Below are 26,899 nucleotides of genomic sequence, written 5' to 3'. Positions count from 1 at the left end.
TGTTCCACATTCCCTAATAGGGTCAAATAATAGCACATATTTAAAGTACAACTGTAGTCGTCCGCTGTACGGAAAATAGAGAACGCAAGCGAATAGAAATAAGAGAAAGGTAATGTCGCGTAAAAGTCAGTCATTCCACTGCAAAGTGGCGGCCCTATCTATGGTGTTGGTGAGTGAATCTATTTCATCAACGTTGGTTTTGCCTTTTGTTGGACTCTTTGTTGCACATTTACAGAATATCTCTCCTAATGAGGCTGGATTCCTTTCTGGTTTACTTGTTTCCGTATTTCAGCTTGGACAAATGCTCACAGCTAAGATGTGGGGGAAAATGAGTGATCGTTTCGGTCGTAAACCTATGATTCAGTTGGGTTTATTCTTTAACGCTGCCGCTGCCGCTTTCTTTGGAGTAAGTACAAGTATTGAATTCTGTATATTTATGCGATTTCTTCATGGCTGTGCAAATGGTAATGTGTTGGTTGCAAAGAGTGTTATAGCAGATATTACGGATAAATCTAATGAGGGAATTGGCTTCTCTGTGATTAGTCTTTTTTGGGGAGTAGGGTCTATAGTAGGACCCTCACTTGGGGGATTATTATATGACCCTGAAAGTAATCCTGGAATCAGCCAATTTTTTCCGAATAATGGACAAACAAGGAATATATTTATTATTCATCCTGCAATGTTACCTACTATGGTAATTACTATATTTTCCCTCATTGTTCTTATTTTTACTTGTTTATTTCTACCTGAAACAAGTAAAAATGCGGTTGATCCTTTGCTTTCTTTATGTTTCCGTCATAAAAGTATCGCAATTGTTGTTGAAGAAGAGGCGGAAGCAGAAGAGAAACCTATTGATATTGATGATACACACTCACCTATCCTTATTGAAGGAGAAAATAATTGTACTAGTCGTACTTCGGAAGTACCTCATCGTTCTCCATCAAGGAGTAATGCAAAATCTATGGATGATACAATACAGTGTGCACCTTCAGTTGAAACTGGATCAGCTGTAACTGGAATGCGAAATCGAAAGCAAGGAACTGCTTTGGGAGATGCAGATGGTGAAGGAAGTAAGACATTGGGACGTTTTGGATATCGTGAAGCTTTACAAACATCGAGTACTCGAACAGTTTTACTTATGTATATGTGTATAGCCTCTACAGAGTGTGCCCTTTTGGAAGTTATTCCATTATGGGCAATTGCTTCTATTGAAAAGGGTGGTTTGAGTTTTACTTCACCTGATGTTGGATGGTTAATGGGTGTATCAGCAGTTGTTTGTGTTATTGCAAATATTAATTTTGGTCCTCTTTTACGTTGCGTGCAAAGTAATCGATTTTTATGGGATTTTAGTGTATTCATATGGGCTTTGACTTCTGTTTTAACCCCATGTGCTGTTTTCGTCCCTCGTGAATGGATATTTACGTATGTTACTATTTTAAGTTCTATTCGTGAGGCTGTTCTGTCATGGGCATATGCATTGATATATCTATTTGTTGCACGCTCTGCCCCAGAAGCGCATATAGGGGCAATGAATGGAATTGCTCAGGCTATTGGTTCCTTCTCACGTATGTTAACAATGCTGGTATTACCCCCACTCTTTGCATGGTCTCTTCAGAGTGGACAGCCGTTTCCATTCAATCACCATTTTGTTTTTTGGCTAACCAGTATACCTCTTTTTGTGAGCTATCTGTTTTCAAGCCTTCTACCGACTTTTATTTTGAGTGGATAATTAGGGAAAGAAGGAAGAACGTGAACAATAACGAAGAAGAAGATTTTTGTTTTTTTCGCTTGTTGTTGTTATTTCCTTCTTAATATACCCTTTAGAACGTCTTTCATCTTGTATCTTCAGGGTGTATTATATATAAGGCCCATTTTCTTCTTTTTTTTTTTGCTAGGGATATCTTTGTCTCTTTTTTTTTCTTGAATTCATTTTTTTCTTCGTCTTATAGTCGGTTGTTCGAGTGGCTTACTTTTTTAAAATTTAAAATAGTAAAAATAGAAATAATAAAAAGGCTCGGCGTTTCTGACCTTTGTTGTTTCTATCTCTCATGTTTATTGTATCTCTTTATTTATTTCTCATTATCTCTATTTTTCCCTTTTTTTTTTATTGTTCATTCTACTACCTAGTATGAAAAATAGGTTAGTTTTCCATTAAAAGTTATTTTTTATTTTATTCTTTTTCCCTTCGGCAATGTCTTCGGTGCCGCAAGCAGAAACTCCACTGCCTATCAAGCAAATGTTTGCCCTTGCTGTGGTTCTTCTTAACGAAAGCTTATGTGGTACAATGCTTCTTCCATATGTGGGTTTGCTTGTATCCCATATTCAAAATAAACCACCTGAAGAGGCTGGTTATGTTTCTGGACTTCTTATTGGAGTGTTTATGTTTGGACAGGTTGTAAGTGGAAGATGGTGGGGATATTTAAGTGATCAATATGGTCGTCGTCCACCCCTTCTAATTGGTCTTTTTTCAAGTGGTTGTATGATGCTTGGGTTTGGCTTAAGTAGCAGTGTGTGGATATGTGTCGTTTTTAGATTTGTACATGGATTATTTAATGGAAATGTTCTTGTAGCTAAAACTGTTTTAGCAGATATTTTGGATAGGACGAATGAAGCGAAAGGGTTTACGTTGGTAAGTTTAACATATGGTATCGGTACTCTCATTGGTCCTACCATTGGTGGATTACTTTACGACCCAGCAAACAATGTGGCAATGCATTGGGCAGGATTTAGTAAAGATGGATTATTTGCACGATTTCCAGGTCTTTTACCGGCTTTAGTAGTTGTGGTGTATACTATTCTTGGTATGTTTGTATGTATTGTATACGTAACGGAATCGAATCCAAAGGCCCAACCGTTACCACGGTGGATGAGAACTCTTTTTCCGTCTTTACGGTATAGTAGATCAGATATAATACCATTAAGTAATGCTCCAGCTGAAGGTGTAAGTAGGGTTGAAGAATCCAGAACCAGGAACATCAAAAGAGGTAAATATGAGGCAGTAAAAACGGATGAAACAGTGGTAGTCGCTGAAACAATTTCATCACGTACTTTAAATGAACAAACAACGAATGGAGTATCATTGAGTGGTGATTGGGAAAATGGAGATGGTGAGCCTCAAGAAGAAGAAATGGTAGAACTGCAATTTGGGGTGACTGATGAAGAAGAAGAGTATTCTGGAGAATATGGAAATGAATGGGATGAAGTAAATGAACAGCAATCGGATGAAGTGCAAAAGCCTTTTGGTTACAGAGATGCCTTTAAGTTCCCTACTACGCGAGATGTATTAATAATTTATATGCTATTGTCTGTTGCTGATATGGCATTTGGAGAAATATTTCCGTTGTGGGCTATTGCCGGTGTTGCAGTAGGAGGACTTGGCTTTAGGTCTGAGCAAATTGGTTTATTTCTTCTCTCCAACAGTGTACCGTGTGTACTTGCAAACCTTTGTTTTCATTTGGTATGCGGTATAATAACGGATAAGATGCAACTATGGCGTCTCTCCATAGTGGGAATGGGTTTCGCTGTTGTAATTATTCCATTCGCTTCTTATTTACCGCAAAATTTTCAACAGTTCGGTTTGGTGTTAATGTGTACATTCTCTCGTCAGTGGTTTGCCGCCTGGGCGTATAGTCTCATTACATTACTCACTGCTCGCTCTGCCCCAAAGGGATGTGTAGGGACAATGTATGGTATAAATCAGTCCTGTGGTGCGGCAATGCGATGTGTGGGACCTATCTTAGTTACACCTATCTTTGCGTGGTCTATTTCAAGTTATCATATCTTTCCATTTAATCATGTGTTTGTGTTTCTATTAATGTTTATTACCTTTATCTTGGGGGCTCTACTATCGTACCGAATAGTTATCGTGGAGGATGTAGGAAGGCAAACCGTTGTACAAGAAGTGGAAGAGGTGGAAGAAGTTCCACAAGGATTTGCTAGTGAGGTAAATTCAAGAAATAACCAAAATTAGTGAAGTCATATTACAATCCAGGAGCTTTTTTTTTCAGAAACAAAATAAGCCTAAATCTAAAGAACTTTTCTCCTTTCTATTATTATTACTATTGTTGTAATTATTATCTTTGATGTTTCTGAGTATGTAGGTGTATGTGTATATGGTTGATTTTATTTTTCATCCTCGTTGACCACCTGATGTAGCGTCTAATTCACCTGTGAAAAATATATTCGGTCTGTTTCAGTAATAGAACTGTGCACGAGCAGAATGTGTGTGTGTTTGTTTGTCTGGGAGTGGGGGTGCCAAAACAAAATATTATATATTGCTAATAACATTTTAAAGGGGAAATCCTTTGATATGTGTGGTCCTACAAATTAGTATACCGCCATAATGAGAATAAGAAGAAGGAAAAAAAGTTAAGTGTCATTTTTCTGTATAAATAGTCTGTTGATGCAACTCCTTTATTTTTATTCCTTTTTATTTTTTTTTCTTTAAATGTTTGTAATACAACTATTTCTAGAGTTGTGTGTTTGTGCTCGTAGCATATCGTGAAGGGAAGGACATCAGAAAAAAAAAAACACACACAGAATAATATATATATATATATATATATATATATATATATATATATTATTGCTTTTTTTTATCTAGTTACATCAAAAAGAACAAGAAAAAAAAGAATCCAACACAATGGGACAGGGGTGGAGTATATTTACTTTTGAGCCTTTTATCTGCGTTTTAACTTCTGGTTTACTACAAGCCGTAGCCGTGCGTATTTTGCCTGCGAAATACATGTGTTTTTCCTCTACTATAGGTTGGGCTTTTACCTGTTTCTGCTTAAAGGTGAGTCTAGGCACAATCATCACCCCTATCCTCCTCTTTCACGCGCTGCTTGCGGCTCTCCTGTTCAAGTTCTACGGCTGCTCCGTTGCCCTTCTCAATCGCACGCTTCTGTACCCCGCGGTGGGGAGTCTCGCGGTGCTTCTCTATCCCTTCCGCGCGCCGGTGCTGCCGGTGTGGGCGGCGCTGCTGGTGGGGCTCCTGCAGTTGTGGGCGGCGTGCGGCGGGCTGCTGATGCTCCTCGTGTACCCCGCGACGGTTCTCTCGCAGCTGGAGCCGGCGGGCCTGCGGGGGAGTTGGTTGGGCGAACTCCGCCGGCACGCGGTGGACCGCCGGGTGGAGCGGGTGGAGGCGCCGTCGCGGAATGGCATTGTGCTCGAAGTTGTGGTCCTCCGCCGGCGGGAACTGACCGATCGCTGGGTGCTTTATCTCGGCGGGAACGCGGAGATGATGAAGGATTGCGCCGCGGATGTCTTTACAGAGGGGAATGATATGGTGTGTGCGAATTGGATATTTTATAACCCGCGAGGGGTGGGCGCGAGTACGGGATATGTGGCATGTGTGGAGGATCTCGTCGAGGATGCTTTTGCCGTTGTACAATACACCGGGCGGTTGTACGGCATTAATCCATCCAAGTTACTCCTGTGGGGACACAGCATTGGGGGTGGGGTGGCCGCAGCTGTGGCACTGCGAAGCGGCTGGCGGTGTCCCATTCTGCTCGATCGCACCTTCTCAAGTCTCAGTGATGCCGCAGTGAGGTTTACCCGATTTCCACCCGCCCTTACGCGAACGTTGATTCAATATACCGTAGGTGATCTCTCTGTGGTGAAGTGGTGTATGCAGTTGCAGAATAAGAAGTTGGTGATATATCACCGCAAGGATGAGGTGATTTCGTTTAGTACCGCCTCACTGGGGCGACCTGAAGTAGCTAAGAGATTTATCTTGAAGAATGACGCCGTAGTGGAGCTTAATGGATTGTATGCGCGATCGCCGCATAATACATCATTAGGAGGGTTTCAGGAAAAAGATATCTTGCGTTCTCGCATTTATTTCCTCTATGAATGAAGAAATCCACTAAACACACACACACACACATACACACAAACATCCTATAGCATCATATTTCTTTTTTGATCTCTTGTTTTTTTATCTTTTCTTTACATTTCTTGGAGTTCCTTCATGTGCACGTTCATTTTGCTTATGACGTGCTTTGCAGTATTTCTCTTTATCTATCTATCAACAAGACACGGTCATGTGCACGAGTGTGCTTAGAGTGTTTTTGATTGTTTTTTTTTTTTTCTCATTATCGTGCGATTTCTTTGTTGTTATTGTTGTTCTAGGCGCTCTTGTTAAGGTCTGTGAGCTTGCTAGGCGGATTATATTTTTTGTATTTCTGTGTGTTTGTACATTTATCTCTCTCCTTTTTTTTCTTTTTTTTTTTCGTTTTCCTATAACTGTTATGTGAAAGAGTGTGCAGGGGCGTGAGTGAGTGTTGTTTTTGGGGTGTCTGATAATTGACAAGTTAAAAAAAAGAAAAAACGCACACATACACACGCAGATAAAAATAGATTGAGTCAATGAAGGTCGAAAATCAACAACATGAACAAGAAAAAAGACAAGAAGCGGAAGAACATGATGAACGGCAAAATCAATCCCATCATTCCCTTAACGGTGTGATGGGTGCCAGCAGTGCCACACCTTCCACTGATGTTAATCATAATCATGATGAGGAATCGATGATGATGGGGAAGAGGAATTCTAGTGTTAACGGTAGTTGTAGTAGTACGACGGCTGTTGTGGATACTATGAGTAATCTGCCTGACTTATTGGCTCCATTCAAGACGTTGGTGACGAATTCTCTCAATGAGATTTTACAACAAAAACCGGAAAACCCGCTTCTTGTTCTCGCAGAACATCTTCGTAATGGAAGTAAGAGTCATGAAATTGAAAAACATAACTGTGTGGTGGGAACTAGTTCTTATTATAGCCCTATAGAGTGTACACTAACCAAGGCGTGTACAAACAAGACTGGAGCGCATATGCTACAGGTACCCGGTATACCATTATTGCTGCTTGTAACACCTACTTCATTTGAAATTGATGCCGCTTTACGCCACCTTGATGCCCTTACAACTCCGAAGTCTAAAGTTATTATATTTGTTGAATCCCCTGATCCTCCCACAGATTTGTTTTTTCTTAAAGGTGTACCATACTTTGCTAATGTAACGGAGAAACTTCTCCAACGGCGTCTTAGTGGTACAATAGATGAGACGCTTGATGCAACTGTGGGTTCTGCTGAAAAGATTACCTCCCTTCTACGAGAATCACTTCAAATGCATGTAACAACTTTGCGGCAGGAATTATTGGCTGTAACTATACCAACCTCACGTTTCAATTTAATTTATTTACCAGAAATTCAAAGTAACGTTCTCGATATATTTGATGTAATTGACACGGCACTAGGGGTAAAAAAGAATCATTGGGATGAACCTCCTCCACTTGGTGTACCTTCTGTTTTACTTGTATCATTTAATCCAATCATGTCAAATATGACTTTTTCAAGACTTATTTCAGCAATGTTACCCTTACATGAAAAATTACAACGATCTAAAATTGCGGATACATTGGAATACAATAAGGATTATATACGAAAGTTTAACTACAAGTATGTTACAGAGTATTGGAGAGAAGTTCTGAAACGACGGGATGAGCGTGATAAGCTACGAGGGAAGTCAAGGGTGGGTGTGTCGAGTTCTAAAATATCTAATCAATCACAATCTCCGAAACGACGCCAACAGACAGATGATACGAAAAATAAAAGTGAATCCGTTTTAATGCGTGCTAAAAGACGTGAAAATGAAAATACAACATTTCTTCATGTAACTTATGAGCTTCAAGCACAAGCAGCGACACGTATTCAATCCCTTTATCGTGGCTATAGATGGAGAAAAAAAATGTCTGTTTCTAATCAACAAAAAGGTGTTATGCCATCATCAACAACAACAACAACAACAATTGGAGAAAAAGAAAAAGGAAAGCCTGTTGAATTGGCGTTTTGGGTGGAGGATCTTCCACCTTCACTACCGCTTCTTTTACGTCAATGTATGGAGCGACTCAGTGCCATACATGGGGAACTCTTCGGAAACTACTCCGTTTCCTGTCCTCCAGAACCGCGTTGTATTACCGTATTGAAACCCTCACGCAAAGTTATAAAGGCGACTGGGGAAGAGGATAATGTGGATAGTGAATCAGAAACATGGGAAGAGGAACGAGTGGCTTTACCAATGATACGACAAACAAAAATACCACCACACTTTAATCCTCTTCGTCGACTTATGGAGTGTGAATATCTAAGTGGATGTAATACGATAGAGTATGCGATGGCTATTCAACAAGATTGTACTGGTCTTTCAGTACTGCAGCGACGAGCCTATGATTGTTTCAAATCATTAGTGTTAAACCTATTGCATATCTCTTACTTGGAACTATATCATCGTGAGAGACTCCCCATGACGGTAAGAACTTTTTATGAATATATGCACCGTTTTCACATAGATGTATTTGGATGGTTTTCCGTACCACATTTTTTATCTCGTATTGCCTTAAAAAATATGATGCAATCTCCCAATTCAGTATCTCTTCTCTGCGAAAGTGAAGTGATGAAAACAGAGAGAGTACTGCTTTTATGTAGTTGGTCTGACGGTAAACTTTACAAGAGTCCGTATCATCAACAGCAAGAGTTAAAGAATGAGGATACTTCACACTACAGTTCTATATTAACTGAAAATACCAAAAAGAACTGGGTTTGTCCAGGTGTATATGCGGCTCCAGATTTTCTTTCTGAATCCTCATGGGAGATTGCCTTAAAAGAAATATCTTTTAGTGAAGAAAATCCAAAAGTGGCATGGTGGAGTTTAAGTCCTAATCCGGCAGTCTACGTTAATGGACAACCTTTTGTATTAATACCACGGCATGAAATGCAAGTAATTGAGGGACGTCCACGATTTGATGAGTTTGTAGTAAATATTGAAAGTGTGAAAAAAACGGTTCCATTATCAAAATATGGTTTACATACTACCCAAATAAGACCATCATCTCAATCTAGTCAACGACGAAATAGTTGGAGTGGAGTATGTGATGGTCTTTCAACTTCCTTGATGGAAGAAACAGATATAACCATAACAAAAAAAGAAACCGGAACAGGTCATATAGAAGATGAATCATTTGTATCTATATTTGGTGCTTCTCTTCGTTTTGAAGATGATCATTTGGTACATGAAATCACGCAAGGAATGGTTCAACCTGATTCTGAGGGGAAATTTCCCTACTACACCATAATGGGACCATCATATTTATCTCCTGTTCCCATCACCTATACATGGACACAACCGCTTGTTTTAAGCCCTGACGATATAAAGATATACGAACCTTTACTCTCACAAAATACTTCTACGGTTACAAGTGCCTCTTCATCATTTGTTCGCTCCAATCGTCGTCGTTCTGAACAGCGTGAAACATGGTCTAAAGTAATTGGAAATGCCATGTCCCATTCATTTCCCGTTGAAAGAAGTCGAGTATCTGATACTATTACTAAACAAATAAACTCTAGAAGAAGTTCTTTCGCGTCTACAGAAAATTCACCACGTCGGCAGTGGAACAGTCATATACGAGTATCTACATTACCCATTGTAGAAAGTGTAGATACTATGGCACATAAAGTAGCTCAATATGCTATTAAGGGTGATAATTTCGTACATGTACGTCCATGGATTGCTCCAGTATGTGGTCGTTCTTGGGTAGTGGTATTTGAAAAATATGTTTCCAAGTGTTTAGCTCAGCTACGACAGGGTTATACCATTATTCTTGCTATTGATAGTCCTACGCAGCTAGTATTATTTAATGCTGTTTGTCTATTGAAACATGCTATACTAGAAGAAGCAGAAGTACCAAAGAAAGGACAAAGTAGTTGCATTACAGGTATTACGAAGCAAATTCGACATCCTTCTCCTTTACCGAGTCTTTTATCAAATGATACTATTAAATGTCTCTCCTTTATGGATTCCTTCTATGAGCGAGTCAGAGAGCTTGTGAAACAAACAGATATATCTGTGGCTGAGTGTGTGTATACAGTTAATGGAGTTATGAAAGATAATGCACCAGGTGGATTAATGTTCTTAGAAGAGTTGCCAAATCTTATCAGCAACGCTGAGCACGAAAGAGACCCACGAATATTGAAAGAAAATATAACTACAATTGTACAACGTATTGAGTTATATTGTTGGTTGATTCTCTTTCAAGTGTTTTTATCTTCACAAGCGACCACCAGTGTCTTTGAGAAAAAAAGTGAATTAAATTTATCTTCATTTGCAGCTTTCGTTGACGATTCCGCAGTGAGGGCTTGGATGGATTCTATTGATCCATGGCAAAACAATCCAACAAGGTCACCTGATCCTTTTCATCTGCGTTATACCAACGGACTGCGACGCTGGGATGATCGTAATTACATTTTTCACGGCGTTGTGTAATATGTTTTATTACTAAAGTTGTGTCAAATTTTATTTTTCGATGTATATAGAAATTTTGATTTTTTTTTTCTCTGAATATATAATTACTCCACTACGAGTCTTTAAAAATAATAATAATTAATAAGAATGACAATAATAATAATAATAATAATACATCACATTCTCATTTGTTTTTTTTTTTTTTCCTTTTTCCATTTCTTTACTTTTTACGATTACACATACACAGGGAAAAAGAATAAAAGTTGCGTGGTTCCATCAATATATGTGGTGTACGCGACATTTCCTGCAGCGTGGCACTCCCGCTGCTTCTCTGACGGAGTCTAGTCTCACACAGCACCTCACAACAAAGAACATTCGCCGTCCAAAGAAATTGCAGCGTGAAATGTTTTTAGAACGATTAAAAAAACGTCGTCGAGCGCGAGCCAAATTAATTGCTTCACAAGAAGTAGCACAAAAGACAACTATGAATACATCTCATATGAATGGTCGAGATGTTATCATGGCTCAACTCGCAGATGAGATATTTAGCAGAGGACATAAACATATCTGTTGTGCCACTAATATCTCCTTTGTTCCTGATGGAAATCCCGCTACACCAGAAGTCGCATTCGCAGGAAGAGGAAATGTTGGTAAAACATCACTTTTACGTTCTCTATTTCGTGCTTCGCGAGAGGTTGGGCGATCTAATGTAAAACTACGACGGGATGCGATGAATTTTTTTAACGTTGGAGGTGGGATATTTAATATAGTAGATCTTCCAGGTTTTGGGGGAACATCTGTACCATGGTCAACAGTACTACAACATGCTATACTCCTGCGAAACTTTGTGCAGTATCGTCCTAGTTTAAAGATGTTGTATTATTGTATGGATGTCCATTTTAAACATGGGGTTTATATACAAGATATTGATATGCTTCGTTTTCTCTCTAAGGAGGTACCAAATTTTACTATAGTATTAACAAAAGGTGATCAAATTAGCATGACAAATTCTAATAACTTATTACGTTTGGAAGATGTACGTAAGGAACTTTTATTTCACGATATTACCCATCCTGTACTTGTTACAAGTGCATATCATATGGGAGGTATTGATGCTCTGCGTTTTGACATGGTAATGAACTGTATGCATGCTCTACCTACGGAACGTCTTACAATAACAGAAGCAAAGAGACTTTCAGAACGACTTTTATCCCGGCGTGAATTAAGTACAGTACGTCAGTTATCCTTACCACCCACACAACTTCAGGAGGATCTGCAATCATGGGAAGCAGAATTGCAAGAAGAACGTGCTATGGAATCTTTACAACATTTGAATAGTAGTGGTACTATGGAAGAAGAAAAAGAAGAAAAAAATGCAAATGATAAAGAAGAGTTACAAATATCTATCAAACCTAGAAATGATGAGAGTAGTAGTGGTATTAGTACTAGTGATGGTGTTGAGATTGATAAAAATGAAAGTAAAGATATAAGTTCTTTAACTGAAGTAAAAACGTTAACAACCTCTATTGCAATACATCATTCGGATGCAGCAGTCGCATTTAACTCTCTCCGCAAAAAGGTAACCAACAAAGCTCTTATGAATTATGTTCAAAAAACCAGTCCATGGCGTAATCCTCTTTTATGGCCAGAAAATGTAGTTCCAACGAAACATCCAAAGGCAAATATAATGCGATGCCCAGAAGATCCACATAATCCATATCTTACTCAAGCTCATTTTGTCTGTCCACGAGCAGATATGTTCTTTCGACGTCCAAACGTTGGTTTACGTAAGGCATCAAAGAAAGGAATCTACGAGGCAGATCGTCCTTTAGCGTTTCTTTTGAAACAATACACTATACCATATTTTCCTGATATTGTAGATGTCAATATGCATCCTCTGCCTTGGACGTTTCTTGGCAGTCGTGAGGCATATTATGAAAGGAGTGGTGGTCGTCAGTTGGGTGTACGTATGAGAAATTATGTCACTAAAGGAGAAATACGACCTCTTGCAGATAATCCAGCCCCGACACAACCAGATTTAACAAGAGAACTACAGGCACTTGAGAAGGCTAGGTATGGCTCTCCAATAGCGATGCTTCGTCCCCCTGAAAAATCAAACAAATCGATTAACGAAAATGCTCTTACTGAGAAGTAATACAGGAGATTTATTTATTTATTTTCTGTTATTATTACATAAAATACAAATATGCAGAAAAATAACAGAATTAATGTTGTTGTTTATTTTTGTTTTATTTTGGTTACATTATTGTTTTATTAAACTAAAGGATACATCATTTATTATTTTATTTTTTTTCTTTTCATGTCCTTCTTTCTCTCATTTTTGTATATTCTATTTACAGGACAGTCGTGAAAAGGACAGTCTGTTTAAACAGAGATTGTGCATCGGTACATGAGTTATGCCTCCTGCAATAGTGAGAACACGAGGACCGGATGGATCTCTTTTTCGGAATAAAATGAGAAACGTGACGAAAGACATTTCCATTTCAGCTGCTGAGCAGGAAATGACTGTGGATCAATTACAATACTTTCATTCATTCTCGCAAGAAGGTGATTACGATGGAGCAAGTGTAGCAGAACTGCATCATGCGATTGACCGATTAAAGCAACAGGTAACTGACCTTACTCACGTTCATAGAGAAATGCTTTACCGTTTTCACACAGATCTTGGAGAGCTAAGACGTGTATTGAAGCAGTCAAGAGATGAAAACTCGATTCTACGAGATATACATCACGAGACATCTATAGAGTTGGAGCGTTGGCGCATTGAGTGTCAGGATCTCAAACATAGATTAGGTTTAACAGATACGTCATCAATATTGCACACTATGAATAATACCATTAGTCGGGAACAGTACAATGATCTGGAGAGACGACACCGTCTCCTTCACCAAGAATTCGACGAGCTGAGAGCTGAAAAGGCAGAAGTGGAACGACAGCTTCAAAGTACACGGAGAGTATTAAACAACCTTGGAAATGGACTAGACTATTTGAGGCGTGAGTTGCCTCTTCTCTGTGTATCAAACAATATATGTGAAGTGTAACACTTGGTGTACTATAAAATGGAAATAAAATGAGTAGATTTAGTAGTGTAAAACAGTATGGGGGGAACGTACATAGAGGGGATGGTGTAAACAATTTTTGGAGGGATACATTTGTCGTGTACTTGTATCTATTTGTGCATTTGTATATCTGTCTGTTTGTTTGTCTTGTCCTCTCTCTCTCTCTCTCTCTCTCTATATATATATATATATATATCGTTCTTCTTTTGTCTGTGTGCAGACCCCATGGAAGAAAAAAAAAACTATTTTTTTTTTTTTTTTGGTTCTCCATTTCTTTTTTTTTTCTCCACTGTATATTCTTATTTGTGTAGAGCATGATGTGTGACCGTGGGACGCAGACACCCACGAGCACCTACGGTGCTGAACTTCGCGTTCATTATTGTGGACTTTCACGGTGTTTGGGTTTCCTGGCAGTGACATCATGTGTCTTGTGTCTTCTTAACGGTTGTTCATACTATTTATACTGGCGATCCACTGTATTCGCCACTTCTATCAATAGACCAGCGGCATTCTACGCAACTGCCACAGGTGTTTTCTTTCTCTTCGTCATGACACAAGTTATTATTCAACAGGCACTGCGAAGTATGATTCAGCAGATGAGCTACCGTGATCGTCAAAAACACATTAGACTGTGTTGCCTCATCTTTGCCATTTCACTGTTCCCCACTACTTCAGCGCAGCTAGCACTCTACGCACATGGCTGGTTTAGCGTGTCCAAGCAATATGCGGCATTATTTATCATTACGGAGTATCTCAACGCCCTCGGTGTGATGTGCCCACTGTCGTATGCGTGGACCTCAGCATGTTCTGAGTGGTTGCACGTAGGTGTCAGTCGTGCCGCACGTGAGCATCGTGCAGAGACACGAGGCATTTGGGATAAACATCTTGCCTACTTTATTGCATCCACTGCCTCTAGGCAACCACCGAGAAGTTACACACACGTTGAATAAACGAACGTTAGATTATAAAGTGTGTTGATTTTAGGTGCTACTTTTGACACCACTGTATCAGTATTTTGAAACTTAATTGGTCCTCGAGAGGGAAGAGAAAAACAGTTACATTTACTGCCCTCATCGGCAACGCAATTTAAATCATTATACGATAGCACCTGATACGTTTCCACTCAAGCATTTACTTTTAAATGTTCAACTTTTTTTTCATCCTTCTTTTCCTTTTGCAGCTCAGCTATAATACATTTACCTATAATATAAGCCATGGATCTTACCAGCTACACAGATGAACGCCTTGACAACACCATTGCGCACATGAAGCCGCATTTCATGAAAGCCTTCAATGTGAACAGCGAGTCTGAGGTTGAGTGGATTCTTTTCACATTTGCCCCGGGACGCGTCAACTTCATTGGTGAACATGTGGACTACATGGGCGGGTACGTTTGCCCTGCTGCAGTGGGAGACGGATGCCACATCCTCGTTGGTCGCGTACCGCACATTAACGACGACAAGTTGCGCTTTGCCACCACACGCGGTGACTACTATGAGCTTAATGACTTGGCCGCTGATGCCCACAACAAGGCGTGGACCACCTTCATTCGCGGAGCGGCTGCAATTCGGCTGGCACACCACGGCGTAAAGCTTGGCGCAGAACCGCTGAAAGGCATCTGTATGATGATCCTCGGAACGCTGGAGATGGGTGCAGGCATGAGCGCCTCCGCATCTTTTGACATTGCGCTGCTCAACGCATTCTCCACAATTATCACTCGTCGTCACCTCAACGCAAAGCCAACACAAGGGCGGCGCTACGCCATCCTCCCGCGCGAGTCTCATGATGATATGATCGAGCTTGTGAAGCAGGGACGTCGCATTGAGACGGACTTCTGCGGTGTTCAGATTGGTATCATGGATCAGTTCGCCTCCGTCTTCTCGGTTGCAAATAAATTTATGGTTCTCAACTGTTCCACACTGGAGTACAAGATGTGCGATATTACTCCAGTTACTGGAGACGACGCCTGCTTCCTCCTCATTGACTCCATGATCAAGCACGATCTGTCTGGCGAAACAGCAGGAACGTACAACACCGTTCGGAGTGATCAGGAAGATGCTCAGGAGAAGATCTCAAAGAATGTTCTGGGCGGACGCCCATTCACCTTTACCGAGCTTGTCCGCGACCCGCACAAGTTCACCAACGATGGCGACGCCGCCGCGTTCGTCAAGTCCTGCAAGCGGTTCCTCACAAACGGTGAGTTTGATCGCGGCTACTACAACGTTACGGAGCAGATCCGCACACGTGACTTCATCGCTCTCACCGATCCGAATAGCGGTCTGACGCACGAGGACTGCTTCAGGCGTGCAGGCAAGATCTTGAACGAGGCACATGAGGGCATGAAGACACTGATGAAGATCTCAACCCCGGAGCTGGATCTCATTCAGTCGACCATCAATGAGGACCCAGATGTCGCTGGCGGACGCCTGATGGGCGGTGGGTTCGGTGGCTGCGTCATACTGCTACTCAAGAAGAATGCCGTGGAGCGCGTTGTTAACAATGTACGGGAGAAGTTCAAGGCTCGCTTTGATATGGAGAACAAGGTGTACCCCATTGCTATGGGCGATGGTGCCTTTGTAGTATCGCTGAGTAGGTAGGGGACACTTTTGGAAAACGTTAGGGAAATTATTTCTTTTTTTTGTTTGTTTTTTAACTACCATTTATTTGTTTTCTCTCAATTTCCCACAATTCATGTTTTTTTTAACTACCATTTATTTCTTTTCTCTCAATTTCCCACAATTCATGTTTTTTTTAACTACCATTTATTTCTTTTCTCTCAATTTTCCAGAATTCATGTTTTTTTTAACTACCATTTATTTCTTTTCTCTCAATTTCCCACAATTCATGTTTTTTTTAACTACCATTTATTTCTTTTCTCTCAATTTCCCACAATTCATGTTTTTTTTTTGTTGTTGTTGTTGTTGGGGCTAGGTGAGGAATTTGTAGTTTCTAGTGCCATGGATAATGTTCCTCGAGAAAGTCGTTTTTTTGTGTATAGGCTGTGCTGTATTTGGGGTCTAGTGATTGGCTCTTGGGCTGTGCTGCAGGTGACGACACCGCTGATATTAAAAGATATCGTTGGAAAGGCAATTGCACCCACATGGCAAGGGGTTTTTACAGCAACGACTGCTCTGAGTGGTATGTTGGGTTGCGGTATCATTGGTCACTTTTCAGATCACATAGGGCGACTGGAATTTTTAACACCATGGATTTTCTTCTTTTTTATGTCTACTCTTTTTATTTTGTACGGTGACATCTTTCGTGTTATATATCCTTTGTGGTTTGCTCGTTTGGTCGCACTCTCTATTCCCTCAACACTTGTTCAAGCTTTTCTTTCCGATTTTCTGGGTGGTAATGCGTTGTTGGAGTCATACAGTTATGTTGGTGCTACATTTGGTGTGTCTATGCTTTCTTCATCACTTTTGTGTGGTCTTATCAGTTGGTATTTCTCGCGTATCGCCTCGCTAGTTTTTGGTAGCCTTCTCTGTGGATTTGCAACTATCATTGCTTTGTCTACCAAGTTACCTGGTGGTTCACGCACTGTCTCTCCTTTACTAGATGCAAAGTCTAATGAGTCCACTGCATTACGTGCTTCAGGGGGAGTTAAAAATAGTCTTCGTATTATATACAGAGATAATTTGCTTAGAAATCTTATTATTGCACTTTCTATTCTTCGTGTGGGTAATGTTAATACACATATGATGCTTGTGCTATTTGTGGATTATAGGCTTGGATGGGGACTTCCTCAAGTAAGTGTAATGACTGGTATTTCTGCTTTTTTGGCAGTTGTATTTCAGTTAATTGGAGTTAAATTTATTATTACAAGTAACATCGTACTTCCCGTATTATTTGTAACGTTGGCGATTGTACCTGTGGTGGCTATGGGATACGCATTGGCAATGACTGGATTTCAATTATACGTTGTTGTTTTCCTTGGTTCAGTAACAACCCTGGCAACTACTATATTTAATGCAAAAATAGCTGCCCTTGCGTCTGATAGTGGTGTTGCTGGTTTGGCTCTTGGGTGTGTGGGTACTCTGCAAAATCTTTTAGAAATTGGGGCTTCTCTATTTCTGGGAAGATTAATGTCATGGTCATTTTTGAATCGATCACCCACAAGTGTGATGAGTGGTTTGCCATTTCTCGTCAACGGTGTTGTTCTTACATCTGTAGTAGTGATTGTTGTGTACTCCCACAAGCGTCATGGTATAGGACGGGCAATGTGGGAAGAAGTCGCGGTACCCGTATAAAAAAGAAAATAGGATCTCTCGCCTATATATTATGTTATATTATAAGTTTGTGCGTGTGTGTGCCCGTGTCATATTGTGAGAACGCATGGTAGTTGTTTTTTTTTTTTTTTCTTGGATCGTTGCAATATTTGATTGATCAGAAGAAATAAACTGAACGTAACTAAAAACCTTGCTTCTTCTTATTTATGCCTGTGGTGGAAACGACTATATCTGCTTTTTAGTTTTATTTTGCTCCACTTTCTTTTAGTCATGGGGGCAATCAGGATAATTTCATATTCAGAGTCAGTTTTTTTTAGAATTTTTGTTTGTTTCATTCCGCATTAATTCTTCACTTTTTTTTTATCAAAAAATATCTCTGATGTTACGAATTTATTTATATACAAAAGATAGTTTAGTGGAGCTGATGAATTACGTTTCAATGTGTAATCATTTTTACTGAGAAGTTCGATTCGTTAAAACTTTATTCCTTTCTTTATTCTTTGGTGATTGTGTTTTTTTTTTGTTTTGTTTTGCTTTCCCTTCGTATTCTGGAGCTATTGTTTTTCTTTTCTTTTTGGTGTTGATATATATATATATATATATATTCCTCTTTTTCCTGTTAATATAGTTGTGCCAGAAAAAAAAAATGGCGACCCGGGATCGCACCTCTGAGTTCCTGCAGTACCGCAGTGTCCGGCCGCGGCACCCCGACGCCCAGCGGCTGCTCGAGGAGGAGGCGCAGACAACCGCCGCGTACATCACCCCGCAGTGGGTGGAGAAAATGGACGAGGTGCGGCTCGTGGGCGACAAGATACGCACACACATGGAAGTACTGGAGGGACTGCGGAAGAATCATCTCAAGATTGAGTTCAGCTCGGCGAGGGATGAGGGGCAGGAGGAGGTGAAGATTGATCGGGAACAGGATCTTATTGATACACTGTTTAAGCAGGGGGAGAAGCTTATTAAAGAGATAGACATAGCATACATGCGGGAGCTGCCGGATAGTGGAACCGATGCGGAGTTGAGTATACTTCGTAATGTGAAAATGTGTCTTGTGAATGAACTTAATGATATCAGTAAGATTTACCGTGAGAGACAACGCCGTTATATGATGGATGTAAAGAAACAGCAGGCGGTGGCGCAGCGATGGGCAGGGGGTGAGCGACAACGTGTTATTGAGCAACAATTAGAAACAGATGCTGTAATGGATCAGTATCTTCAAAAGGGTATGACGCAGGAGCAAATAGAAACCATTTTGTTAAATCAACATATGGTGGATGAACGTGTGAAGGAGTTTGATCGGATTTATACTTCTATAAAATCTTTACATGAAATGTTCAAAGATATGAATACCCTTGTCATTGAACAAGGTGCTGTGCTCGATCGCATTGACTATAATATGACAGTAACGCATAGTCGTGTGCAAAAAGCCAAAGTTCAGTTACAAAAGGCCGCAGAATATCAAGAAGCAGGTGCATTCAAAATATGCGTGCTATTTCTTGTGGTTCTTATCATTGGTTTGCTTATTGCATTGCTTTTCAAAGCAGTAAGGTAAGGAATGGAAGAAGAGAAAAGAGATAACGAAAGATAAGCATTGAGGATATGGTGTAACGAAGAAAAAAAAAGAGAGAGAAACCGCAGGTTGTTTAATTGATTTGCTTTTTTGAAATAAAAAACACACTAAATAGGATCGCTTTACCTCACTTGCTCATTTTTTTACTTTATTTTTCCTCTGAAGCTACCAATGATGGCTTTGAATTACTGTCTTATTGCTTACTGATTTTGTTCATTACTTGGAGTGATTGTTTCCTTTTTTCTCTTTTTAGTCTTTATTGTTATATATATATATATATACAGAGTGAGAGAATGTGTGTGCCCTATTATTTCCATGTTTTTTCTCCTCTTTTTTTTTGTTTGATTCATATATACTTTTCTTTATCACATCTATAACATATTTCTTCAGATGAACCTTATTCCTTACTATAGATCTATCCTGAAAGGTATTCATGCAGCTAAACACTGTCCACATCACCTTCAAGACATACGTTTTATTTTGTCTTATCCACCTGTAGAAAATATTATTAAGAGTACATGTAACACCCAAGATGTGTGCAAGAACTCCAGTGAGGAAAAAGAACCACATAAACAGGAAAAGGTTGATTCAAATTATATTGTCCGTATTTGTTGTGAAGATCTTCGTCGGGCATTTCTCCCTGATTCGTGCATCTCCTCTACAAATGAGTTAATATCTCCTATTCTCTCACCTGCGGCTCAGCGTTTCATTCATCTCCGTGAATTACTATGGATTAAAGAGAGATTGGAGGATATTGCACGTAATAATAAAGAGATGGGATTAGTGGGCGGGATTCATGCTGAGAATGGTAACGTAGAAAAGTGTGTAGATTCAGAAAACGATGTGATTGGATTTTTAGGTGATGAAGTTTTCTTAAATGAGGATCTTCAATCTGGTGAAAAGGAAAAGCATTTGCGAAAAGAAAAAGATAAGAATGAGGATTGTGATATACTTGCTTTTCATGAAGATATTCTTCCTGATAATACTGTTACCAATGATGATAATGATAATGACAATACTGATAAGGATTTCAATCTCTTGGATAGGAATATAAATAGTCTATATCGTGGAATTCCCACAATAGGAGACTTATACGGACGTGGAGAACCTGTATTGGCAATGCACAGTACATCTTTTCACTTAACAAAACATTACTTAAATTCCTTTGGTTTAAATCTACATGCCATTACGGAAGTTATTACTTCCACTGAAAGATTAACGCAATTCTTACAAGAACAAATCCCACGCACTGTTACCTGTAGAAATGAGAATATCACACTCACAGCAACCGTTCGTCCATTTGATACCGCACTTGGTAAGTGTAGTGTAAAGGGAGTGGATCCCTTTGAACTTGCCCGTCGTACCTTTGTATTGGAGTTTTCACTAAAACCAGAGAATCCTTCTCATATTGTGGATATGGTTGATGCTTACTTGTTGCGACTTGATGTACGATCATCGCAGCTTATTGAAGAGTTCTCCCGCAAGGATTCATCGCGATTGTTTTGGATGATGAATGAACGGTGTGTGGAGAAGGATCACAGCAGGAGTACTGGTAGTGACCCTAAAGAGGATGTTGAAAGCAAAGATAGTGATGTATCAAAGATATTTGAATTAACTATATCTAATCCAAGTAATAATCCAACCATTATGAAGGGTCAACTTTATTACGTTCTTCGAACGGAGGAGGATGACGAAATAGGTTTGCATAAGCTGCCTATTTTTAGCATTTCCTTTGGGCATCTGCTTTTTTCTAACGAATACTAAAAGGTACGAAATGTAATATTTGATATGTGTTCAAGTTATCGTTACCATTTTTACCTCGCAGAGTCATTGCTGACTCCTCATTTTCACATAATTATCGCTTATTATTACATTATCTTTTTTTTGTTTTTGTTTTTTTCTATTTTCTCTTCCTGTGTGTTTTGTTTTGTGTGTGTATGGCTTTTTGTTGTTGTTGTTGTTTCTCATAATTCAGTTTTATTTCCTATTATTCTTGATCACTTTACAACAATACAAAAGAGGGAATGGTTTTGGGTAATAATAAGCAAAAAAAAATGGTTGAAATAGATCAACATGACTCTTCTATTATACATTTAAATGTTGGTGGATATCACTACTCCACAAGAGAGAAAACCCATTGCCGTCTCTAAATATCCTAAATATAACACTTACTTTATTGATTGTAATGGGTCTGTATTTGGATATATATAAGATTACCTGCGCACAGGCACACTTATTGTACCGCGAGATCCCGTCATGTACACAACAATACGCCGTGAAGTTGGATTCTACGGACTTCCCGTGTACGCACAACTCCCACTGGTGCAACCCGCCGTGTGGGGAAATGCCCCAACGCGGTATCGTCACGTGCGCATTACTGTGGAAGAACTGGAAAAACACATTGATTGGGAAGAAGGACCACTTCCGGATAATCTTGTCACTTCTTCACTGGCAGATATTGTGGATTTCTTCAGTCGACGAGGGTATAAGATGGCATCAGAGTATACACATCGTGGAAGTAAAGGTCTCACTTCAGTGTGGATGAGTAAGAAGGAACAATTCCCTGGTACAGATGTTGCTATGGAAGTGACTGATTCTCCAATGGGCTAGGGATATGTTAGATGGTTGTAAACAGCAAGTGATGGCTCTATTATTATTATTATTATTATTATTATTATTATTATTATTATTATTACTCTTCTTTTTTTTATGTTTGTTTGACTTCATCTCTTGACGGCACCTTTTAAAACATGGTAATTTCATGAAGTGGTAAAAAAAGCAAAAAAAAGAGCAAGACCATTGTGTCTTGAGTTGTTATGACGTCAGTATCTATGAAGAAGTATTATTATCGTATATTTTTTCTTATTATTGTTATTTTTTGGGTAATAAGTGCGTGATTTCACCTCTCATATTTGTAGAGCACATCCGCCTTGCACAAGAAGAAGAAAAAACTAATATATATATATATATATATATATATATATATTTATTTATTTATTTATTTATTTATTTATTTATTTATTTAACAATACAGTGTGATGCTTTTTATCCTTATACTCCTTTTTTTTGATTTTTACATACAATTCTCTCTCTTCCTCTTTCTCTCTCTATCTTGATTGAATTGGACTTTGCCAACACCAAATACCTCAAATTATATTATTATTATTATTATTATTAAAAAGCAATGAAAAAAACGGCAGCCTCCGCCGCATGGCAGTTGCCCTCTGTGTCGCTGCGATCCCACCGCTGTGCCTCTCTCCTGTGGATTCCCCTCTCTGTCTGCCTGCAGTGCGCCTCGGAGCCGCCGGGGAATAATGATCTCAAGAAGACTATCAATGATCGAACAACTAACAACACCAACAGCAATAACAATAATAATACTGGTAATAATACCACGGACACCATTCTCACTGGTGCCCCCACGGCCCTTGTGGAAGAAAAATACAAACACACCATGAGCGGGTTTGAACTCCGTGTGCTGGCCACCATCTTGCAAGAGCCGCTTGTCCCCATGCGTTCACTCCGCGGTGTGTTCCCCGCCGCGACGGAATATTACGTTGAAAACGCCGTTTTGGAGGTCGCCGTGCGGGTCGCCGACACCACCGCCGCCATCGCCGCATCGCCGTGGGGGCCCGTCGAGGCGCATCGCAGTCCGGCCGCCGTCGTAGTTGTTCTCAATTCATACGAATACGAACCCCGCAGTGCCCTCACCGCCGTAAAGCTGGTGTTTCAGCGGTACTTTAAGGAAACCACCTGCCGCTGTCTCGTGCTGGACCCCACAGTAGACGCACAGGCATCCATGTCGCAGCATTTCTTTCTTCCAGCGTACACGAATACACCAGTGGAGGATGTGGCGCGATATCTATTGCGGGAAATATCACTTTCTGTGGTACAGCAGATAAATGCGCATATTGTCGCACTTAAACCCACGGCAAATATGACACCAGCGGCTATACGGCAGTTATCAGAGGAGTTTGGGGGTATAAATGGGGAGAGTGACGCTTTAAAGAAACGTGTATTAGGATCTCGTGTAGCAAAGAAAAAAGGGGATTTACTTTTGCAATTAGGTGCATTAGATTCTGCTTTACTCGTTTATCATGAATCATTATCCGCATCCGATGCTTTATGGGCTTCTGCTACTTTAGAATCTATTGCTGCTTTGCGTTACTTACAAAGAGCTCCATTAATTGAGGTAAAAATAGAACTTGATAAGTTTTTTTCTCTTATTGAAGGAGAAGAGGTGGTATGGAACCTTGGGATGGCATCTACATTAAATCAATTCGAGAATGCTGTGGAAAACTTACGTACCGAACAGAGAAAAGCGGCAACTCTTTTACGGCAAAGTTTGTCATCATCATCTTTAGGAAGAAAACTCTTTAAAGAGGTTGAGGAACCTCTTACAGTACATGGTGATAATTTTCGTCGTTTTCTTGCATCGATTCGTAAATATTTTGCTCCTGAGAGTAAGGATACCTTGGATACTAGTTTGGAGGAAATATGTAGAAATGTTCACACTACATTTAAACAAATTTTTCACTTAAGTTTTTTAGAACTACATTTATACCTTAATGAGTCATTACAACAACTTCGTTCAGCTTCTGCAACACAAAAAGGTAATTTACGTGTGCGTGAGGCATGTATTCACCTTCAATGTACAGAACTTTTTGCCGAAGAAGGAGATAAAAAACGTTTTCTAGAATCTTTAATGATTCTTAGATTAATGGCTAAAGATTTACCAGAGAGAGCTCAGCGAGAAATTCGAGATATAATTCCTTCTCTTTGTTCTAGGTGTGGGTGTGATCGTAAGGCTATTTATTATGTTACGGAAGCTGCTATTTTAGAAAGAAAAGCAGGGGCTAGGAATGCAGCCATAGGACTTTTACTACAAGCATGTAATATGACTGGAATATCATTTCCAAATACGGAGTTTCAATATCAATCCATAGATTTGATTTCAACTCCTAATTATAATTCATGGAGTGGAAATGATGGAAGTAAGAGTTCAGGAGTTATGGAGTGTCATCCTCGTAGGGCTCAGGATGTATTATTACTTATGGAACTTCTTTCTTCTGTGAAAGAAACAGATGTGGATGATGGGATGAAAACTGCAGTTGCCTCACTTCTTCTTTTTGAGTATCATTCTTTTTTACATCGCGAAACACAACAAACGTTAATGGATATAATTGAACATAGTAGTGAACAATTTGAACCTGTACTTTCAGTACCACCTCCTTTATTGGAAAATATGGAAATACTAGCACTTCCACCTCATTTAGCACCAAAAACAGTTCCTTTAAGTGGGGCACAATTTACATTTATTGATACAGGGAGATTAAAAATGACTGTTCTTACTTTAAATGGAAAAGTTTTACCACGAGGACAAGTAGTATGGTCTGTTGGAACTGTAGGTGAAGTTGAACTTTATTTAACCAATCCATTTCGTAGAGATTTACAGTTGACATCTATCGCACTTAGTTGTAGATCTCTAGAAACATTACCGAATGATCTTGACTCTATTGAAGAAAATTACTCTAGCCATATTGTTGGTCCTCTTGCTCCTTCTAGTTATGTAGTGACAGGAGTTATACTTCCTTCCTTTTCGAAGCGTCGTTTGTGTCTTCAAGTACAACCAAATACATCAGGATATCTTGTGGTAGATGGTGTAGAAATTCGTTTAGGACAATTACCACTGTGTTCAACATTTTTTATTCCATCAAGAAATCTTACCCCTATTCCAGTGTTAGAAGAACTTCCACTTGTTTCTTTTACTCTTGGAATTAATGAAGTGGAAATATTTGGTGGACAGAAGATTCGTTTTCCTTTACATATATCGAATGCAGGTACAGTGGATATACGACGATTGCATTTAACAGTTCATGATGAGAATTGTCAATTAGATGGATGTAGTGGATGTAAACAACGAGTAAGTGCTAGATCCCTTTACGTTTTACTTGAACACAATTCATTAGATGCTATGACTCCTAATTGTCTTTCTACTGGTAAATCTATGCTTACACAAGTTACTCTAGTTGCCCCTGCAGGAAATGATAATGTGGTATTTCAACATGTTGTTTTTCGTGCAACGGTTGAACTTCCACATGAACAGCCTGTGGCTCCCGATAGTGTTCCCAGTGCAGTTCCTGTATTTGCCGTTATTCCTAGACGTGTTCGGGAAGCCTATCTTCGAGTCTTTCATGTTCCAGGTATAGCGGTTACATCTCTAGCTCTTTCACGTAATCGACGGTATGTGGAAATTACTGTAAAAAACAAAAGTAGAGTTCACACGATTGAAATACTATGTAGTCATATGTCTTTTACAAACATACCAGATGCATTAGTGGTGGCAGGCGCGGAATATCTTATTCCACCTATTGAGATCACAAAAATTCCACCAAGTATAGGACAATTTCAACTTCCATGGGTGGTAAGAGAACTTCCAGAATGTCGTGGTGTCGTTTCTCTAGACTTTTCCATTATTTCAACTGAGGTGGTATGCACAGAGCCGTTAGAAGACGCCCTTGTTAACATTGAGGTACAAATAGATGATACACGTAAATCCATCACGCCAACACTAAACTCGCAGAACGGTACAGTCGCCGCGAATACGTTCCCCTTCACACTTCCCGCTATGAAACCTGTACTTCTTTCTGTTTCTGTGAATGCACCGTGGAAGCGAATGATTCCACTTCGTGTTCGTCTCGCAATGGAAAATCACATGGATGCAGATGCTCTCAGTGGTCCTGCTGATACAACTAGTATTGTGGGTGGGGCTGGTGAGGAGGAGGATGTGCATGTTTCTGAAAAGAAACAGTATGAAGAGACTTTTGAGTTTTTGGCCTTCAAGACAGGAGAGCATGTCTTGACGATAACTCTCTCAGATCCCGATGGACGTGAAATGATGTACCATGTGCAGTTTCAGGTGGAACACTTGTAGTGAATGGGGAAAGAGTAAGGAAAAGGAAAAAACAAAACAAGACGAAAAAGAAAAGAAAAGAAATTAGGTTGGTGGTGGTGGAAAAAGGTGTGGTGTTATTGCTCTCCATGGTAAAACAGGAGGAAGAGGAGGAAGAGGGAGGTGCCATCTTTCTGATATATATATATAAATAAGTAAATTAATAAATAAATAAATATATATATATATATATATATTCTAGTGTTGTTGTTTTTTTTTCTTGCTTCTTTTTCTTTTTTTGCTTGGCTCTTAGATATTGTTTTTTTTTTTTTGCTGCTGCTGCTGTTGTTGTTTTGATTATTATTATTATTATTATTATTATTATTATTATTATTATTATTATTATTATTATTATTATTATTATTATTATTATTATAACCTCTAAAAACAATAATGCTCTTTTTTCTTCCTCTTCTCACTTCGACGTCCGTTTTTATTCCTTCCTCTTACATCGCTATCTTTAGTAACGCGTATAACCAGAGTGAACACAAAAAGAAAAAAGATAATAAACAAAAACGAAGAAAAAGAAAGGGTGGCGGTTGAGTTCTGGTAGTGGTGTTGAGAGTAAACAGAGCAAAAAAGAAAAGAAGATAAAAGTTGGGAAACTAAGTAAGTAAGAGGAAACAAAAAGTGTATAGGACTTATAACGTTTACACACGCACAAACACAGAGAGACAGAGAATTATTACATAAGAAGAGAAAAAAAAAACAAGAAATAAGGAAAAACAGTCAAAAAAAAAAAAGTACAGTTAGTGCTTGGTGTTATATT

The 26,899-nt window shown here is 39.4% G+C and overlaps 13 protein-coding genes across 13 annotated transcripts; all 13 read left to right on the top strand.

Annotated features, from left to right (window-relative positions):
* Window positions 1–112: 112 nt before the first annotated feature.
* On the top strand, window positions 113–1,729 carry LSM04_005736 (Major facilitator superfamily; the record flags this gene model as incomplete). The annotated part of the gene is made up of 1 exon (XM_067335295.1): window positions 113–1,729. One exon carries the CDS (start codon window positions 113–115, stop codon window positions 1,727–1,729), a length of 1,617 nt encoding a protein of 538 aa, XP_067195244.1.
* A 462-nt stretch (window positions 1,730–2,191) lies between these two features.
* Window positions 2,192–3,970, top strand: LSM04_005477 (Major facilitator superfamily; the record flags this gene model as incomplete). The annotated part of the gene is made up of 1 exon (XM_067335294.1): window positions 2,192–3,970. The coding sequence occupies one exon, from the start codon at window positions 2,192–2,194 to the stop codon at window positions 3,968–3,970; it is 1,779 nt and encodes a 592-aa protein (XP_067195223.1).
* A 672-nt stretch (window positions 3,971–4,642) lies between these two features.
* Window positions 4,643–5,857, top strand: LSM04_001331 (Protein of unknown function DUF818; the record flags this gene model as incomplete). The annotated part of the gene is made up of 1 exon (XM_067335293.1): window positions 4,643–5,857. One exon carries the CDS (start codon window positions 4,643–4,645, stop codon window positions 5,855–5,857), a length of 1,215 nt encoding a protein of 404 aa, XP_067194984.1.
* Window positions 5,858–6,369: 512 nt separating this feature from the next.
* On the top strand, window positions 6,370–10,317 carry LSM04_000273 (uncharacterized protein; the record flags this gene model as incomplete). The annotated part of the gene is made up of 1 exon (XM_067335292.1): window positions 6,370–10,317. One exon carries the CDS (start codon window positions 6,370–6,372, stop codon window positions 10,315–10,317), a length of 3,948 nt encoding a protein of 1,315 aa, XP_067194926.1.
* A 262-nt stretch (window positions 10,318–10,579) lies between these two features.
* On the top strand, window positions 10,580–12,451 carry LSM04_004926 (GTP binding domain; the record flags this gene model as incomplete). Its single annotated transcript, XM_067335291.1, has 1 exon — window positions 10,580–12,451. The coding sequence occupies one exon, from the start codon at window positions 10,580–10,582 to the stop codon at window positions 12,449–12,451; it is 1,872 nt and encodes a 623-aa protein (XP_067195198.1).
* A 262-nt stretch (window positions 12,452–12,713) lies between these two features.
* On the top strand, window positions 12,714–13,358 carry LSM04_008363 (uncharacterized protein; the record flags this gene model as incomplete). Its single annotated transcript, XM_067335290.1, has 1 exon — window positions 12,714–13,358. One exon carries the CDS (start codon window positions 12,714–12,716, stop codon window positions 13,356–13,358), a length of 645 nt encoding a protein of 214 aa, XP_067195411.1.
* Window positions 13,359–13,693: 335 nt separating this feature from the next.
* Window positions 13,694–14,326, top strand: LSM04_002903 (uncharacterized protein; the record flags this gene model as incomplete). Its single annotated transcript, XM_067335288.1, has 1 exon — window positions 13,694–14,326. The coding sequence occupies one exon, from the start codon at window positions 13,694–13,696 to the stop codon at window positions 14,324–14,326; it is 633 nt and encodes a 210-aa protein (XP_067195080.1).
* Window positions 14,327–14,590: 264 nt separating this feature from the next.
* Window positions 14,591–15,973, top strand: LSM04_006082 (Galactokinase galactose-binding domain; the record flags this gene model as incomplete). Its single annotated transcript, XM_067335287.1, has 1 exon — window positions 14,591–15,973. The coding sequence occupies one exon, from the start codon at window positions 14,591–14,593 to the stop codon at window positions 15,971–15,973; it is 1,383 nt and encodes a 460-aa protein (XP_067195273.1).
* A 360-nt stretch (window positions 15,974–16,333) lies between these two features.
* On the top strand, window positions 16,334–17,626 carry LSM04_001874 (uncharacterized protein; the record flags this gene model as incomplete). The annotated part of the gene is made up of 1 exon (XM_067335286.1): window positions 16,334–17,626. One exon carries the CDS (start codon window positions 16,334–16,336, stop codon window positions 17,624–17,626), a length of 1,293 nt encoding a protein of 430 aa, XP_067195019.1.
* Window positions 17,627–18,251: 625 nt separating this feature from the next.
* On the top strand, window positions 18,252–19,160 carry LSM04_006642 (Target SNARE coiled-coil homology domain; the record flags this gene model as incomplete). Its single annotated transcript, XM_067335285.1, has 1 exon — window positions 18,252–19,160. One exon carries the CDS (start codon window positions 18,252–18,254, stop codon window positions 19,158–19,160), a length of 909 nt encoding a protein of 302 aa, XP_067195304.1.
* A 408-nt stretch (window positions 19,161–19,568) lies between these two features.
* Window positions 19,569–20,942, top strand: LSM04_001399 (uncharacterized protein; the record flags this gene model as incomplete). The annotated part of the gene is made up of 1 exon (XM_067335284.1): window positions 19,569–20,942. One exon carries the CDS (start codon window positions 19,569–19,571, stop codon window positions 20,940–20,942), a length of 1,374 nt encoding a protein of 457 aa, XP_067194991.1.
* A 492-nt stretch (window positions 20,943–21,434) lies between these two features.
* On the top strand, window positions 21,435–21,788 carry LSM04_001941 (uncharacterized protein; the record flags this gene model as incomplete). Its single annotated transcript, XM_067335283.1, has 1 exon — window positions 21,435–21,788. One exon carries the CDS (start codon window positions 21,435–21,437, stop codon window positions 21,786–21,788), a length of 354 nt encoding a protein of 117 aa, XP_067195025.1.
* Window positions 21,789–22,362: 574 nt separating this feature from the next.
* Window positions 22,363–26,112, top strand: LSM04_007795 (uncharacterized protein; the record flags this gene model as incomplete). The annotated part of the gene is made up of 1 exon (XM_067335282.1): window positions 22,363–26,112. The coding sequence occupies one exon, from the start codon at window positions 22,363–22,365 to the stop codon at window positions 26,110–26,112; it is 3,750 nt and encodes a 1,249-aa protein (XP_067195379.1).
* Window positions 26,113–26,899: the final 787 nt, after the last annotated feature.

This window comes from Trypanosoma melophagium (assembly GCF_022059095.1).
Source record: "Trypanosoma melophagium isolate St. Kilda chromosome Unknown ctg1segment0, whole genome shotgun sequence".
In the NCBI taxonomy this organism is placed as follows: Eukaryota; Euglenozoa; class Kinetoplastea; order Trypanosomatida; family Trypanosomatidae; genus Trypanosoma; species Trypanosoma melophagium.
Note: the sequence above shows the minus strand (reverse complement) of the source record. Positions and strands in the feature narration are given on the sequence as shown.